General features: G+C 45.4%; 1 protein-coding gene and 1 long non-coding RNA gene across 2 annotated transcripts in view; one reads left to right on the top strand and one right to left on the bottom strand.

Annotated features, from left to right (window-relative positions):
* The window catches only part of GPC1 (glypican 1), a 192,395-nt gene extending 183,342 nt beyond the window's left edge, over positions 1-9,053 (bottom strand). Inside the window, exon 1 of the mRNA XM_028730983.2 lies at positions 8,081-9,053. Within this exon, the coding sequence (XP_028586816.2) occupies positions 8,081-8,237 (157 nt within the window). The 5' untranslated portion in view covers positions 8,238-9,053. The remainder of the gene's footprint in view (positions 1-8,080) is intronic.
* A 183-nt stretch (positions 9,054-9,236) lies between these two features.
* Positions 9,237-18,028, top strand: part of LOC114597757 (uncharacterized) — a 164,609-nt gene continuing 155,817 nt past the window's right edge. The window contains exon 1 of the long non-coding RNA XR_013393159.1: positions 9,237-9,647. This is a non-coding gene — a long non-coding RNA (uncharacterized LOC114597757). The remainder of the gene's footprint in view (positions 9,648-18,028) is intronic.

The raw sequence follows: 18,028 nt of genomic DNA, 5'->3' as shown, positions 1-18,028 counted from the left end.
GCGCGGATCACGTTTCGCTGCTTCAGCGCATGACGTCATTTTGACCATCTGCACGCGCGACAAAACCTGGAAGTAACGCGCTCTATTACTTCCGGGTCGCCGCGGAGCACAACCGGGAAATACTTAACTTAAAGCACATTTATCCCAAGGTATCAGAAGGTCGGCAGTTCGAACCCCTGTGACGGGGTGAGCTCCTGTTGCTCAGTCCCAGCTCCTGTTGCTCAGTCCCAGCTCCTGCCAACCTAGCAGTTTGAAAGCACGTCAAAGTGCAAGTAGATAAATAGGTACCACTCCAGCGGGAAGGTAAACGGCGTTTCCATGCGCTGCTCTGGTTCGCCAGAAGCGGCTTAGTCATGCTGGCCACATGACCCGGAAGCTGTACGCCGGCTCCCTCGGCCAATAAAGCGAGATGAGCGCCACAACCCCAGAGTCGGCCACAACTGGACCTAATGGTCAGGGGTCCCTTTACCTTTATGACTGTATTGCCTAAACATTACCAGTGCAAATATAACCATTAATGGTATTAATAATAGTAATTTAAACCTCCTATACAGTCACACCTTGAGTTGAATGTTCTTCGGGTTGAGCGCGTCCGAGTTGTGCTCCGCATCTTGCGTTCCGTTCGGGATGTGAACGGGGCTCCAGAACGGATCCCGTTCGCATCCCGAGGTACCACTGTATACTAATAGGCTTCATGTGGACCTCAGCAACTGTTTGAAATATTTGTAAAACTTTCCTTTACATCTGTGATAGATTTGCACGTAGAAGATCCTAGGCTCAATTTCCTAGCATCTACAGGTGGGGCTAGGAATCACCCACAGAGTTTGATGTAGTACAAAGATAGGAAGTAACCATCTTCATACAAAAGAGTATATATAAGCAAGGAGGGCGAGATAAAAATCTTACCTCTTAAATATATTATCCTGAACAGGTTTTGCTTTAAAATCAATTAAGCAGCGTAACATCAGACCAAATATCCATCTACTCCACCATCTTGCCTGCAGTGGCAGCCAGCTACCAGTAGTTGTCAGAAGGAAGCTCATAGCAGATTGCTGCTCTGTTGTATTAGGGTGCAGCTGCCAGACCAACCCTTCCTCACTGTCCATCAGTTCCTTTGCCCAACCTCTTCCTCCGCCTAGAGTAGCAAAAGTAGCAGATAGAGAAAAGCAAGCCAAGGGACCTGTGGAAGAAGGTGGTCATAGGGACAACTTTTACAGCTCTCTTACACTATTCCATGCCAATGGAATAGCTACTATACAGCTACTATAAAGAACAAAATATGCTGGATCCCCAGCTTGTGATCTGACAGCCCTATTTGTAGCCCATCGCTATATACATGGAATCTTTGTTCAGAGGCAAAAGCCATAAAACCATGAATTTGTCCCCTTTAAAACTTTTTTTAAAAAGCAATTGTCTTCTAAAATGCAATGAAAACCATTTAAAAAAATTTCATTACTTGTTATTTTATTTTGGTGCACACAAGAGACGAAAGAATTGTGTTATTATTGTTGACTCTAAAATGCAATAAAAATCATTATAAAGGATACAACCGTCAGCACACTATTCCATGGCAATGTATACTATCTGTTGCTTACATATTCTTTTGCTTGCCTTGATCCTACATCCAGTCAATTCTGGGGTGTTCCTGAGTTCTAGCAGTTTTGAAAGAATTTCTATACACTCTCTCCACAAAGTTGGCATTAATCATAGATTCTTTTTTCGTTTCTAAATTAAAGTGACCCAATATGGCATGCATGGGATTGCTGGCTTACAAAGGGGATATATCCCATAGAAATCAAAGGGCATTACTTCTGAGAACAAGTTTTTTAAAAAAAAACAGAGAAAAGATTTTAAAGAGGAAAGTTTTTTAAGTCTATTTACATGGAAAGAGTTACAAACCCCTAATCACTTTTTCCAGCTCTATCATCTCTTTTCAAAATGTGGCAATTGTAAATAGTAGAATAAATGTGTTATATATTTAAATATGATGGTGTGCACCACTGAGACTCAAGGAGTTTTAGCTCTGTCCACTTAGGTACTAAGTGAAGCACCAGTCCAGACCAACGAAGGGAGCTGCTAACATCCATAGAGACTCCATTCCAGTCTCCAGGAAGCCAATCCACTCTATGAACAATTGTGAGGGTTGGTATCTTATATTAGGTGAGACACCTGAGCAGGGATGCTGCTGGTATACCACCCACCCCACTGCCCAGCAGCCTCCCTGACTGAGCTGATGGATATCTCAGAGATTATATTTGAAGAATCCCCTCCACTGTTGTGCTGGGTGGACTACTGTACTGTGCTCTGCGTGGGGCTGCCCTTGAAGACTATTCAGAAGCTGCAACTAGTGCAAAGCACAGGCTGCTGGCAGGCAAAACATCTGGTGGGCAATTTGGTATCATTAGCAAGTGTGATTACCTCATTGTACACTGCTGACTGCAAATCATTAATTACCACCACCTGCAATGTAAATCCTTATGGGATATCAGTGCTCAATTCTCTCCATTGTGAAAGCTCTCCATCTGGCTGGCCGCACCTTCAGCTTGCCAATAAGCAATCCATAAAATGATCTGTCCGCTTGTTCAAGGACTGCTACGTTTTCTTAGCAGCCTTAGGTTTCCTTAGAAGTTTTTCACGAACCCAACTACATCAATGCCTACTGGGCCATCACAGCAGAAAAGCAAAGCAGTGTGCAGCTTTCTGGCCAAACAAAGCATATGAAACAGGGACTGGGCTAGTTTATGAAGCATATGGAACTCTCAGACGGCTCTAAGAACAGCTCAGGAAAGTGAACAGATACAGAAATAGCTCTTGATAAGCAATGCATTTGCATATTTGCAGGCACTCTAGAGAGCCGTCTCCCCATGCCAATTCCTTCTTCAAACCGCATAGTGGGGCTGGGGGGAGCCTGGAAAAAGGGAGCTAGCAACAGCAATCTCCAAAGGGAACCTAATGTGGAGTCTCATGAGCCTAGCTCAGAGACGAAAGGAGCACTACGTCTAGAATTCAGTGATGAGAATAAAGCATTTGCAGAGACTTGATTGGGATGGGAAGAAACTGCCAATAGGTTTTGAAGGAAAGCAGAAGGTGAGTATAGAGGGGATCTGGATACGAAAAAGAGTAAAGGAGGAGGAGGCAGTGCCGTGCAGTGGGTAAAGCGATATGTTTGGAACCAGGACTGGCAGTAAAGTAGTTTACAGCTCTTCGCTTTGAGTGCAACTCTTGCATTTGGAAACGCCAACACCCCCCCCCCCATAAAATCTTCTGCATGTCAGCTCCCAGTGTCCAAATCACATGCTCTATCAAAACACACTGACTCTTATATAGCAGTCACTAGACGGATATTAGCACAACACAGATGTGACTTTCTAAATTTTTACCAATTTGAAGTGCATATGGCAACCACCAACTAGGAACATGAAGAATTCCTTTTTAAGTACACAGCTGGCAGTGCTAGAAGCAGATGGCTCATAAGACAGCACACTCTCGTTCTCTCATTTTCCACCGTGTACTTCCTCTACCAGCTTTCATAATGGTATGTATGTAACATTACTGCTCCCGCTATCAAAAGGTATATTTTAACACCTTGTCATTTACATATATATTCGTCAGACTTCACAACAGTGGTTCTTATAATTAGCCCAACCCTTTACTTCTAACTGTTCTTGATTCTAGATTCTTGGAATAAGACAATGGATTTAAGACTAGACACACGAAACCCATACCTGAGCAAAATATATTCACGGTGCGTGTAGAATCAGTTACTGCATGATCATATCCTGAAGACATAAACCTTTTATGGCAAGCAAGGTAGGTACAAACTTTAAAAGCTATGGTCTTGGGTTTTTTTTTTAAGTAAACAAGACTATATAAACACACACACACACACACACACACACAGTCGTACCTTGGAAGTCGAACAGAATGTGTTCCAGAAGTCTGTTTGACTTCCAAAACGTTCGGGAAACCAAAGTGCAGCTTCTGATTGGCTGCAAGAAGTTCCTGCAGCCAATCGGAAGCTGTTGAAGCCCCATCGGATGTTCGGGTTCCAAAGAACGTTCGCAAACCAGAACACTCACTTCCAGGTTTGCGGCATTTGGGATCAAAAACATTCGAGTACCAAGGCGTTCGGGAACGACTGTATAGGAATCACATTCTGATTTTCTAGAATTTCTGTAAGAATTTTTAAATTATATTTATTTAAAAGAAAATCTGAATATAATACAAGCATGTCAAAGACTAAAATTATAACTTCATCATAAAAATAAATCATGGCCCTTTTCTCTCACACACAACAAGTTAAGAGGCTGTTTTCTGTGTAAAAAAGAGCCAGGGGGAGAAAAATGTCTGAGGAATGCTGAGGTTAAGCATTATGAATGACACAAAAAGCCATGTATTGTATTGTGTTATTGTAGGTATACTACTGGACCCAGGCAGCCACAAGTCATCACAGGCATACAGTCTTACCAACATCATTAGCTGAAAACATATGGATAATCTTACTCCTATTTATGCTCTCTTAACTATCCAAAAGCTATAATGAGTTCAGTTCTCAAACTGTTGTTGGGAAGTGCCAACAACGTAATGTCAAGCCTCAACGCAACAGGGATGGGTTCCCCACCTAGAATTCTCCCCAGCTTCCCATTTGCTAGGTAAGGACCCTTTCCCATAATCACACTGGGTCTTTTTCAAAATTCAGCATGGGGCCACAATCAATATCCTATCCCTCTCTCTCGCAGGTGAGGGGGACAGTTGGTGTCAAACACAAATTCTGGATGGCTACCAAAGCCAAACAGAATTTAAGACTCCTGATTCATATCCTTTCATTTGTACAGAGATGGAAAAGACAGAAATCTCACTCACACTGTAATATATGTATACGCTGCTGAAGTTTGTCATTTCCCAATTTGGATTGTGTATGAACTCTGGTAGACCAAAATGCTTCTTTCAATTTGAGGGCACGCATTATGGCCCAATTTCTTCTCTGGCTGAGAGTCTAATAACCCAGTACCTTCACTCTCCCTATTAGATAAACTGATGTTGGAGATGGAGGAGATGTTGGAGATAGGGGGTCCTCAGGAGATTAGGAGTGGGATTGGTTCGCATGCTATTCCTGATGTCAATGGGTGTGTGAAATGGGTTCACTGAGATTCATAAATAGGCAAAGGATAATTTCCCTTTTGGGGGGGCGGGAGAGTAATAGTTTTGTTTAATCAGACTGAGGAGGAAGGGGCTCACAAATCACATTCAGCAGCGCAAAGGACATGTAGACACATGATCAAAGGGCTTGGATTATGCTCCTAGTTTGTATAAAGGCAGTCTATTAAATTACAAACCAATATGCTTTAAAGCAGTTGGAGTGCACGTGTGTTTAGGGCATGTACAGATTTCTAAGAGAACTGTGGTCTAAGCTACCTCAATTTAAATCCAACCACTTGGCTGCCAAGCGATTGGACACGAAACATAGTAACAAGGTACCTAAACAGTTGCATTAAATATGTACAAGTAATGGGATCCTGAATAGGTAAACTTGCACCAAATGCTGTGGTGCTGTTATTCCACTGCACCCATATAGACTTGAGATCTTCAGTTTTCTCCTAATGCTGCTGAGCTACACCTAGAAAAAGTTCCAGTCTGCATTTGGTATCATTTATATGAATAAAACTCCCTTCTGCTTTTGTTGCAGTCTGAACTAAGCCCTCTGTTTAAATCGGGGATAAGGAAGCAGTGGCCAGATGTTGTTGGATTCCAATTCTATCATTCCTGCTGGCTGAAGGAAGTCCAGCAACATCTGGAGGACCATAGGTTCCCCACCCCTGGTTCAAATGGCCAAAAAAAGGGGAAATCCCGCTTCAGCTATCTGCTTACTCTATGTGAGCAGCTGCAAATACAAGACACACAGGCCAATCCTATGCATGTTTAATTGGAAGCAAGTCTCAATGACTTCCAGAGAACTTACTCCCAAACACTATATGCACAGGATTACAGCCTTAGGGAGCAACTAATCTCACCCTGCAGAAAGTTAAAAAGCAGTATTTGTCCAAATCTTATGAACATCATGCTTGACCATCAAAGTAAAAAATATTTCATCCCTGAAGAAGCAAAGGAGCCAGGAGGAACTGTGAATAACTGCAAACTAACAAGACAACTGAAACCATTCTGTAGGGGGCATTCTTTCAAAGCTCACCATATTTCAATGAAGGAAACTATGAGCTGTATGTATCCACCATCATTCGTACTCAGATACATTGAAATTAATGGGCATGACTAACTAAGGTCCACTCATTTCTATAGGTCTACTCTGAGCAAAACTTAAAATACCAGCTGATGAAACTGCTTCCTCAACATTAATGTAAAACTATTAGGTTTGCCTGGCATACTACTGAACAGCAACCCTAACCAAACTTATCTGGAAGCAAGTTCAATTTAAACCAGTGGGATTTACATCTGAGCAAACAACAGGTTCCATCTAACCAAATTCTACTCAGAGTAGACCCACTGAAATTAATGGGCCAAAGCTACTTTTGTGCTTCAATTTATAAGGGTCTACTTTGAGCATCCCTAGTAGCGGATACAACCCACTGTCAGAAATTGACTGTAGAGCATAATTTTAATGGAATAACGCTGTGGTTTGGCTTTGATGCCTACCCTAAGATTACCTTACTGCTGTGTTGCAATGAGAAAGTTCACACAAGTCAGCTAAAATGAACTATTTCACCCAGACCTTTTGTATTTTTGCATATTTTGCATGTTTCGATACAGGTAATAAGAAAATACCTTTAAATGTATTCATTTTTTTAAAAAGGAAAGCCTCCAATACATACAGAGGAAGTAAGGAAATAATCAAACTGAATTCTGGAACGAACTTTCAGGAGTTACCGCAATCTGCATCTTCCGCTAACTTCCTTGAACAGCTGGGCATTCATGTGTCATTTTCTTTTTTAAAAATTGCCAGCTGGTCTTTAAGCCTCTTCCTTCTCAATAAGATGGAGCACACCATCTCTTCTCTTATCACCTTGTGGCATTCTCCAACTTTGAAACCAATCACAAGAGTTTTTCATTACCCACACCACACTTCTGGCTCAAATCCTCTAGACTGCATTACAGCCTTATGCTAAGGGCAGATTTATTTATTTACAAGCACAGCAAATGACCGCCCCGCCCCCCCCCCCCAATATCACATCGCCCTTAGCAGCAGAGGGTTGGAAGCAGGAGAAGAGAGAGCCCTCTACACCACAAATGAAACTCATTTTGAGGCAGCAGTGACACCGGGAATGATGTGTTTTGGTGGCGGCTACTTGGTTTTAAGAAAACGTCTCACAGAGACAGATTCTCAACCTTCCCTTCAAAAGCGGAATCCTCAGCAGATGCTGGTTTTGCAAGAACCCTCTCAGCACAAACTCAACACAAAGTTCCAGGAAATACTGCGGTGGTTAAGTTGCAGCTGACAAAAGGAAATGGAAAAATGGGAAGGTGCTGAATAGAGGGAGGTGGGGGTTGAGAAGAAAGGCAAAGCGCCTCGGGTCTTTCCCCTAAACTAGTTACATCAAAATGGTTTGTTAGATGGATGAATTACAGAAATTGCTTCAGTAAGATCTCCCCACCCCTCCACCCCCGCTACCTTTCAGAACACAAAGCAGTGTGGAGCTCAATACAGGATCTGCTGTACACAGCAGCTCTTTCCTGCGCCCGGTGCACATGTTTTAGAATGGAAAATCCTGGAGCTCAAAGCCTTCTTCAAGTCCCACCTTCGCCCCCGGAGCCCAGCACTGAGTTCGTCTGCAAATGCAATAGGAAAGGAGTGGCACTCTGCACATGCTCGGCAGTTGTCTTCTTTAGCCTCACGCGTCTCAAGGCTCAGATATGGATTACAGGGCTCAGTTAACTCCCGCGCCTCTCCGTCCTCCAAGCCTGCCCGAGTCATGCATCCCGCTGAGGATCCTGGCTACCCACATTGCTCGGAGATGTGGCAAAAGGGGCTGAAGGAGGAGCCCTGGGACAGAAAATGTGCGCTCCTGGGGCAGAAAAGCCGGTAACGGCGGCGATGGCAGAGAACTAGTCAAATGACGCATCTACTCACCCGAGATCTCCGCTTGGGGCACCCCACTCGGGCTGAATCCTTTGGCCCCATAGAGTTGCCGGAGCTCGGCGCAGCTCCTCGGCTTGTTGCCGCCGTCGCTCCGAGCCGACGAGGCGGCGACCCACAGCAGCCAAAATCCCCACGGGAAGAAACGCATCCTGCCCTCGTAGCCCGAAAAGAAAGGGAGAAGAACCTGCAGCGGGCGATCCCAAAGCGGCCTCGCTGTGCTGCTGCCGCTGCCCCTCTCTTCTCAAGACAAGGGATCCGGCGGGGTGCGGAGAGGTGAGGGAGACGCGGTCGCTCAGTCCCACCTTCCCTTGGCCATCTCCTCCCTCTGCCTGCCTTCCCAGCTCCGCTTCCAACAAGCACAAGGGGGAAACCCCCAGGGGCGGGCAAGGAACAATGCAATCCCCAGCCAAACCAAGCGGTGCAGGCGGCGGCGCAAGGTGGCCCAGAAAAGCCGCGGGGTCAAGTCGCTTCCAAGGTGGGAAGAAGAGGCCGAGGGGCTCCGGAGTTTTCACTTCAGGAAAGCGGCGGCTGGAAGGCAGCGCTCGAAAAGGAGATCCCAGGAAATTAAATCCGCGCGCCGGCTGCTGCTCTCACGGCACAGACGGAGAGGAGGATGAGGAGTGTATAAGGGGCAGGTTTGCATAGAAGACCCGATCCGGTTTCCCTCCTTTTTTGTGTGTGCGGAATATATGAAAAAAAAAATCCTCAAAACTATTGCATGGTTATTAAACGACAGGCTGCATCTCTTGACCCGAGGTGGAGAGGGAGTTGCTGGGGTGCCAAGGAGAAATGCAAACGACTGCAAGCCTCGACGGGCAAAGTTTGAAGCTGGAAAGAAAAGGAGGAGCTGCCGATTGTTCCCAGGCAGCGGCGAACAACTGCGCGAGGCACGCGCCTCGGTGCGCGTCCGATTCGGCCGGCGAGCGGTGGCTGCAAGGAGGCGGCGGCAGCAGCAGCAACAGCAGTAGCAGCGGCACCACCTGCAAAGAAAGCCAGACCCAGAAAGAGGAGGCTCCACACAGCAAGGCAGGGCTTCCCCGCCGGACGTGGCATCACGCCTCCCGACGGCCAATCAGAGTACGGTGTAGCGTCCCCCCCCCCATATGCGCTCCCTAACCTATGCTCCGCCCCCTCTTTAGCAACATACTCAGCCGTGGGATGTCTCCTTTCAGAAATCGCGGCTGCTCATTGTTTGAGTCGCAGGCGCCGGGCCCCCCCACTCCAAAAAGAAGCAACCGGCGCGTTTATGCGCAGCAGCAGCGAGATCCGAAGCAACGCTGCAACTTTCAACTGCGGGACGGGAGAAAGAAAGAAGCGCTTTCTGGAACGCTCCTTCCCCCGTCGCTTCTCTTTCCCATCGGAAAGCGTTTGGGTCTTGCCAAAGCGAATTAAGGCTCTATCGCGAGGGGGAGGGAAGGAGGCGGCGGAGGGGGGAATCGGGCGGTACAGGGCGAGAGATCCATTGTCAGGCTTGTCGGCAGCCACTCGCTCACGTGGCCGGCGCGCTTCTGCGAAAGAGTTAAGGCGGTGGGTTTCGGGCCCATGCATTGCGTGGCTGGTAGGTGAAGCGCGGTTTCCCCCCCTTCCAACTCCAGTGAGTGGTCTCCTTACGAAACCGCATTAGTGCCGGAGTTTTCTGGGGGCGCTTTTAACAGTACAGGATGAAATGCTGCCTGTTATCGGCCCTGATAGTCTCCCCGCTACGTACGCAGGAGGAGATCGATCTTGGATCTCCCCCGCTATCTAGGGATCGTGCAACGTAACTCCAAAAAGCTCTCGCTGTATAAACTGCCTCCAAATGCTCGAGGGCAGCAGCTATTGTTCCTTCGTCACCGTATCGCCTTAAGATTGTGATTGACTGGCTTACGACACGTTGATTCCGATCAGGAGCTGCTCTAAAGAACATACAGTATTCGAATTGACACAGCACTTTTATAGTCCTGGTTTCCAGACAGGGATATTCGTTCTGAGTCAGCGGGCTCTGTAGATCCAAAACAATAGGAAGGCAGGGGAGAATAAGCAAGGGCAGACATATCTAGAGTGGTCTCCCAATAGGTTCTTCGTTCCCCAAGTAAGCAAATGTGTCAATATCAGTGCTTTGCTGCAGTATCAATTGTTCAAAAAGTTATACCACCAGGAACAGAACAAGACCAGCCTGTGCCCTGCAGAGAGCACAATTTGCCACAGTGCCGTGGGAGCAGGCTGCAGCGAACCAGTGCAGTTGGGCACAAATTAGACTTCTGTGAGGTTTCTGTCAAAAAGGGAGAGAGAAAAGACATTTACTATATCTCAAAAAGGGAGAGAGAAAAGACATTTATTATATCGGGAAAGGGATGAGGGTGGCACTGTGGTTTAAACCACAGAGCCTAGGGCTTGCCGATCAGAAGGTTGGCGGTTCGAATCCCCAAGATGGAATGAGCTCCCATTGCTCGGCCCCTGCTCCTGCCCACCTAGCAGTTAGAAAGCACGTCAAGTGCAAGTAGATAAATAGGTACAGCTCCGGCGGGAAGGTAAATGGTGTTTCCGTGGGCTGCTCTGGTTTGCCGGAAGCAGCTTAGTCATGCTGGCCACATGAGCTGTCTGCGGACAAACACCGGCTCCCTCGGCCTATAGAGCAAGATGTGCGCCACAACCCCAGAGTCGGCCACGACTGGACCTATTGGTCAGGGCTCCCTTTACCTTTACCTTTATATCAGGGGAACTGCAGTGGACTCCTAGTTTACCAAGGGTTGGTTAGTTATGGTAGAAGGAGACTAGAATTATATCTGTGCCGTTGCACTTGTGCACAAACGGCTGCAATCTTACGCACACTCACCTGGGAGTCAGTCCCACTGAATATCACTTCTAAGCAAATATGCCCAGGATTGCTCAGCTAGAGGCAATGAGTTCACTGAGTCCTAGAAGCACAGCTAATTAGTGCAACTAATCCCCACAGATTCAAAATGTCAATGGCCGCTCAAAACATCTCTGCTCTGAGGCCAAGGGGCTCAAGCTCTCAAAGCAAGCCTTAGAATCTGAGCAGCATCTCAAAAACGGATAACACTCAGGGGAAGAGAAGCTGTTGGCTGCTCCAGGTTGAGGAGACCTAGTCACAGCCCTACAAGAGGAAAAGGGTAAATATAGGTAAATTACAAAACGGGAGACCAAAGAAGGAGTGGTCCCCAAAGAGTCATTTCTCTCTCTGCCAAGTCACGGATTTTACAGAAAAGTGGCATGTCTAGCAGGTTCTCCATCATTCCTGGAGGAAAGGAAGCAGGCACCTTACTGTTTCTGGTACGAAAGGCCAACAATTGCCTTTTGTTTCGTTTTGGGCTGTCATCATTGCAGCTTGGGTGTCTTGGGACTGTTATTGACCCATTCCGCTGTGAATAATCACAAAAGGGAGCAACTTCTCTGCACTGGCTCCCTTTTTACAGAACCAGCTCCCCTCTGTGCTCTGAGAAGCAGCAAAACTGAAGATGTTTTAGTGCTTCTTTAAAATATACTTAGAGGAATTAAACATCCGGGGGAAAGCTTGAGCTAGGTCAATGTGCCCTGTTGGGTTATCAGCACTTTATTTAACTGTATTGCAATTTTATTGTTTGAATTTTCCTTATATATCTATGTACCCCACCTTCAGACTTAGTGTAGGTGGTACATGAATATTTATATAAATCAAATTATAAATAAGTGCGTTCTGTTGACAAACACACATACAGGACACAATATCATGTGGCTGTCCTTGTTTATTTTTGGGTTTACAGTGGTACCTCGGGTTAAGAACTTAATTCGTTCTGGAGGTCTGTTCTTAACCTGAAACGGTTCTTAACCTGAGGTACCACTTTAGCTAATGGGGCCTCCTGCCGTGCCACCACCATGCAATTTCTGTCCTCATCCTGAAGCAAAGTTCTTAACCCGAGGTACTATTTCTGTATTAGCGGAGTCTGTACAGTGGTACCTCGGGTTACATACACTTCAGGTTACATACGCTTCAGGTTACAGACTCCGCTAACCCAGAAATAGTGCTTCAGGTTAAGAACTTTGCTTCAGGATAAGAACAGAAATCGTGCTCCGGCGGCGCGGCAGCAGCAGGAGGCCCCATTAGCTAAAGTGGTGCTTCAGGTTAAGTACAGTTTCAGGTTAAGAATGGACCTCCGGAACAAATTAAGTACTTAACCCGAGGTACCACTGTACAAGTGTTTCAAGGCATTATATTGCTCCTTCACACTGAGAAGGATGCTCATTTTTAAGAGAGCCTTTTCTGGGGGGGGGGGCACAGCGTTTTGAATAAAAGGACAGGACTGGATAATCAAGGTGAAAAAAATATAAACGTAATGGCTTGTAGATGGTAGATTTCAGCAACCTACAGTCACTTAAGTGAAACGGTAATTGTCCCTTAAGAGACCTAGAGGAGAAAAAGGGAGGGGGCAAAAGAGCACATGAAAGAAGGAGGTGTATAAAGAGAGAGAGCAACAAAGAGAAAGCCAGTGACACAGAGCGAGAGACAGAAAATCCATCCAGCCACAAAGAGCACTGCTCAGTCAGTCACTAAGGGAAAACGCTGTCTCCTGAACAGCTGATTCAGGCATTACGATGTGATGGGGTGATAAACAGGGGCCATAGCAGCACTTGGCACAAGGTAGGAGTAGGCATCACAGAAAGAACAATCTGTGGTGTCTAAAAAGCAAGGGGAACTCCGCAGCCGGGGCAGAAAAAGTAAGCATACAAAGACATGCACGAAGGGAAACGACAACATTAAGACCAAGTCTAGGTGGGGGGCAGGGAGGACTTTGGGGTGATTGCATTGTTCGAATGACTGAACAGAGCCTTCTGTACTTGGTTACTCAGAAGCAAGTCCTTCCAAGCAAAGGCATTTAGGATTGAGTATAAGGCTGTAATCCTGTAGTCATGTGCATTGGTACTGCTGAAATCATAGGGTCACTCCTAACTGGGTTTGTGGAGTTATGATGGAAGCTACCTTGATTATTAGGAGGTGGACATGCTTTCTAAAAGCTCTGCTGATCCTCCCTTAAATCATAATTAGCTGCTTGGAATAAACAAAAGAAGTATGGTTTCTATTGGGTGAGGACTCTGCAGTCCTCCAGATGTTGGAGTCCAGCTCCTGTCAGCTAATGGTCAGGGATGGTAGCCACACTTCAGCAACATCTGGAGGGCCAGAAGCTCCTTACCCTTGGCTCATATGGAAGAATGTAAAATAAACTAGTGTTTGTGTCACATTTCCACTCCCTGTCCCATAAAACGCCCTCTCGTTGCTATCAAACACAGCATGCGGATGACAACAACCCTCAATTGTCCAGTTCAGATGTCATACCAAAAAACACTGTTTAGCATTACCTAAGTTAGCATTACCACTGTTTAGCATTACCTTAGAAGACATCTGAAGGCAGCCCTGTTTAGGGAAGCTTTTAATGTTTGATGTATTACAGTATTTTAGTATTTTTTTGGAAGCTGCCCAGAGTGGCTGGGGAAGCCCAGCCAGATGGGCGGGGTAGAAATAATAAATTATTATTATTATTATTATTATTATTATTATTATTATTAGTGAACCTGCTCATGCCCTGTGAGTGCACATTACTGTACTCTGCCCCTCTCCACTTTTGATGTGACTGTGAGAAGGAAATTGGAAATATCGGCTTCCTGTTTAACACCAACCATGGTTTATTGTTACATCTGAAAAGGACATGCTGTAGTTTAGTGCAACCTATAGCTTGGTTCGCATGTCACAATATTCCAAATGATGGTTTACCAGTAAGGTGTGTCTATGTGGGCCCTTATCTCAGCGTGATACAGGAGTAGCAAAGCAGCTGTGACACAGATGCTTTGCTACTCCTGCATCATGCTGAGATAACGCAAGGTTTGGCTTTCCGGTTGTCCCAGCCTGGCTCTCTCTTTGCTAACTTCAAGCTGTAGCCAAGATTCATTCGTGTAAAGTCAATGTATTGCATTTGGTGTTGCATCCAAACCAGGTTCAACACCACCATGTTGCACCACATTGATGCAAAGGGCAGTGCAATTGTTTGCAATAACACTGACTCTCTAATGATGCCAACTTTTCATATATATGGGCTACAGCACTTGGTGCATATACCATGCGATTATTTTGATTCACTATGTGATTTGGGTACCTTTGTATTTTGAATCTAATTGACTTAATTGTGATATTTTTACCCCACTTTCCTCCAAGGGACATTCAGGGCTATCAGGATAAAATGGGATTTTGCCCCAATATATCTGACGGGTTAAACAAAACTGTGGGAAGGTACTGGAGATAGCTTTTTTTGGTTTGTTTGTTCCAATAGCCTTGGGTGCAACTTTCAGTCTGTCCAAATGGTACCGTGGTAATTATAATCAAAGCAACAAAAACAGCCTTCAGATTCTCTTGTTTATTGGATAAACTGTTGTAAGGGACAACCATGGAAATTTATATATACTTAATGCTCCTATCAAATCTTTAACGGAACAATTTCTCTGAAACCAAACTTGAGAGATCTGGGAAAGACAGCCATGATTAACTGCGTAGGAGTGTTTTTACATTTTCAAAGCAGTACCTAATTTACAAGGTATAAGAGCCAGTCACAGTGGTAAATGCTTACTAAAAATGTAGGTACATTACACAACAGTTCTAAAACCCCGAGTTAAAAGCAAAGCCTGCTGTTTTCAATGAATCTTTCAAGTCATGTATTCATGATCGGAGACGAATTTCAACAGTCTCGGTGTGATTTGGGGGGCGTGGTTTGGAATTCCCAAACACTTGTAAAAATCTAAGTGGGTTTTTGCTTATCAAACAATATATTCCATTTTCTTTCCACTGGTTTCTTTCAACCTTTGCTTTCAAAAGTGTTGGTTTTGATAGCCTAGTTCAGGGGTCTGCAACCCGCGGCTCCGGAGCCGCATGTGGCTCTTTTACACCTTTGCCGCGGCTCCGGGGCGGATACTAGCGAGGGGAGGAGGCGCATTGTGCGCCCCGACACTCCCCACTGTGGCGGGCGCTGTACTGGCTGTGATGTCGCATGGGGGCAGTGTGTGCGTTAGTCACGCACCGTCCCGACGTCACCTTCCCACCCACTGTCAGATCGGAGGGCAGCGGCGCGCATGCTTTAAATGTCGCAATGGTTTTGCGGCTCCCAGGTTTTTTTTCCTTCGGAAACGGGTCCAAGTGGCTCTTTTTGTCTTAAAGGATGCAGACCCCTGGCCTAGTTAGAGGTGGATGGCTAACGAAACACATTCAAAAAGAGGAAGCACACCACCAAGAGAGAGGAAACATCATTTATATGGATGAAAAAATTATGTGATTTATATACAGCCCTTCATCACAAGATCTCAGGGAAGTTCACAAGATAACAATGATTAGATCAAATAAGGATTTGAGACGGAATTATTGAACGAGCACAAATCTGAATCACATGCAGGAATAGCAAAGCCATAGTTTGGCTTGAGTCACATGTAATCATAATGTGTGGTGCTAAACTAAGAGCTCAGCTATACAGCTGCAAATAAAACATTTTAAGTGTGTTTTAAAGTGCAATATACAAATCTGACACTAGATGACGACAGTGAGCTATGGCAAATTCAATTTTTTTCAAAACGTTTTTTAAAAAAGCATTTTCACAGCTTTTTAAAATAGGTGTATAGATTCCACCTACGTTCCACTCAGAGTAAATTTAGAAATAATTAGTATGTTTTAAATAAATATAAGCCTTGACACAGGTGGGCAGACTGAGACTAATATATATGTTCAGTTTGCTGCCCATGTGCTAACTGCTGATAGGCAACTTCAAGGCTCCTGCATTCCCTTCTTAGGGGTCTTTCTCTTTAAACTGGGCTTGGGCCATATAGCCCTTCAAATGAGGAGTCCTCTGTTTAGTAGGACACACCGTCTCCACCAAGGAAGAGACAGGGGACTCCCCTGAGAAGGTGGCTAGTTCACCAACACAGGAGCCAGATATATGGAGAAACGTGACTCAAAGAAGTAGGAGGCCCAGGGTTCGCTCTGATTGTTTAGAAATACGCAATCGCTTTGAGGTCCTTTCCCCTAGCATGGAAGACGAAGAGCAGACTCCATTTGAGGATCTCTCCCTCATTACAGTCGATCAGGTATATGAAGACGAGGAGCAAAGGCAGTCCCCTGGGAATGTCCAGGCGACCTTGGAACCGACAGCTCACAGAAGAACCCCGACCAGACCTAAGAGGAGGCGTGTAGTGGTGATAGGGGATTCCCTACTGAGGGGAACAGAAGCAGTGATCTGTGGGCCTGACAAGATGTCTCGGGAAGTGTGCTGTCTCCCCGGGGCTAAGATCCAAGATGTAACTGAACGACTGCAAGGAATCATAAAACCCACTGACAAATACCCCTTCCTCTTGGTTCATGTGGGAACCAATGACACTGCAAGCAATAGCCTCCAGAAGATCAAAAGAGATTACGAGGCTCTGGGCAGGAAATTGAAGCAATTAAATGCACAAATTGTCATCTCATCTGTCCTCCCAGTTGAACGACGTGGCCCAGGGAGAGAGGGAAAAATAGTGGAAGTGAACAACTGGCTTCGCAAATGGTGCAAACAGGAACGGTTTGGATTCTTAGATCACGGAATGCAGTTTCTTGAAGATGGACTTCTGGCAAGCGATGGGCTGCACCTCACAACGGTTGGGAGGAATGTTTTTGCAAAAAATCTCAGAAACCTCATCAGGAGGGCTTTAAACTGACTAATGTGGGGGAGGGAGACAGTGCTCCTGAAGGTAGGAGTCTATCAATTGATGAAGATGATCATCCAAATGTCATAGACCGAATGGAGCAAAGAGCATGCAGACCTAGTGGTGGGAGGAGAAAATCCTTAAATAAGAGACACGGGGGAATGATTAATGGACTTCAATGTCTGTACACTAATGCGCAAAGCATGGGAAATAAACAAGATGAGCTTGAGCTCCTGGTACAGCAAACTAAATATGACATAATAGGAATCACTGAAACCTGGTGGGATAAATCCCACGTGTGGAATGTAATAATGGAGGGATACAATCTATTTCAAAGAAACAGACCAGACAAGAAAGGAGGAGGAGTGGCGTTATATGTCAGGGATGTGTATACCTGTGAAGAGATCCAAGATTTAGAACCTCAAAGCCAAAGTGAGAGCATTTGGGTCAAAATTAAGGGAGAGAAGAATAACAGTGACCTCATTGTGGGAGTTTACTATAGATCCCCAAGCCAAACGGAGGACATAGATGATGCCTTCCTGGAACAGATGGCCAAGCATGCAAAAGGAAGGGAGATAGTAGTAATGGGGGACTTCAATTACCCGGATATTTGTTGGATGTCAAACTCAGCCAAGAGCATAAGGTCAAACAGATTCCTCACTGCCCTTGCAGACAACTTCATTGTCCAGAAAGTGGGAGAAGCAACAAGAGGAACAGCCATTTTAGATCTGGTCCTAACCAATGTTGATGACCTGGTTAGTGGGGTAGAAGTGGAAGGATCATTAGGCGCGAGTGATCATGCTCTTCTGAAGTTTACTATACAGCGGAAAGGAGCAGCCAAGCATACTAGGACTCAATTTCTCGACTTTAAGAAAGCCGACTTCATAAAGCTTAGGGAAGTGCTGGGTGAGATCCCATGGACAGTAATACTAAAAGGAAAGGGAGTTCAAGATGGCTGGGAGATGGTTAAGAGGGAGATAGTAAAAGCACAACTTCAGGCAATACCAATGAGACGGAAACATGGAAGGTGCCTAAAGAAGCCAGGGTGGCTATCTAAAGAACTTTTAACTGAGTTAAGATTAAAAAAGGATGTGTACAAAAAATGGAAAAGGGGGGAAACCACCAAAGAGGAATTCAAACAAATAGCCAGCACGTGTAGACACAAAGTCAGAAAAGCTAAAGCACAAAATGAACTCAGGCTTGCTAGAGAGGTTAAAAGCAACAAAAAAGGCTTTTATGGGTATGTTCGTA

This window comes from Podarcis muralis, chromosome 6 (assembly GCF_964188315.1).
Source record: "Podarcis muralis chromosome 6, rPodMur119.hap1.1, whole genome shotgun sequence".
In the NCBI taxonomy this organism is placed as follows: Eukaryota; Metazoa; Chordata; class Lepidosauria; order Squamata; family Lacertidae; genus Podarcis; species Podarcis muralis.
This window is presented reverse-complemented; position numbering and strand designations above follow the sequence as displayed.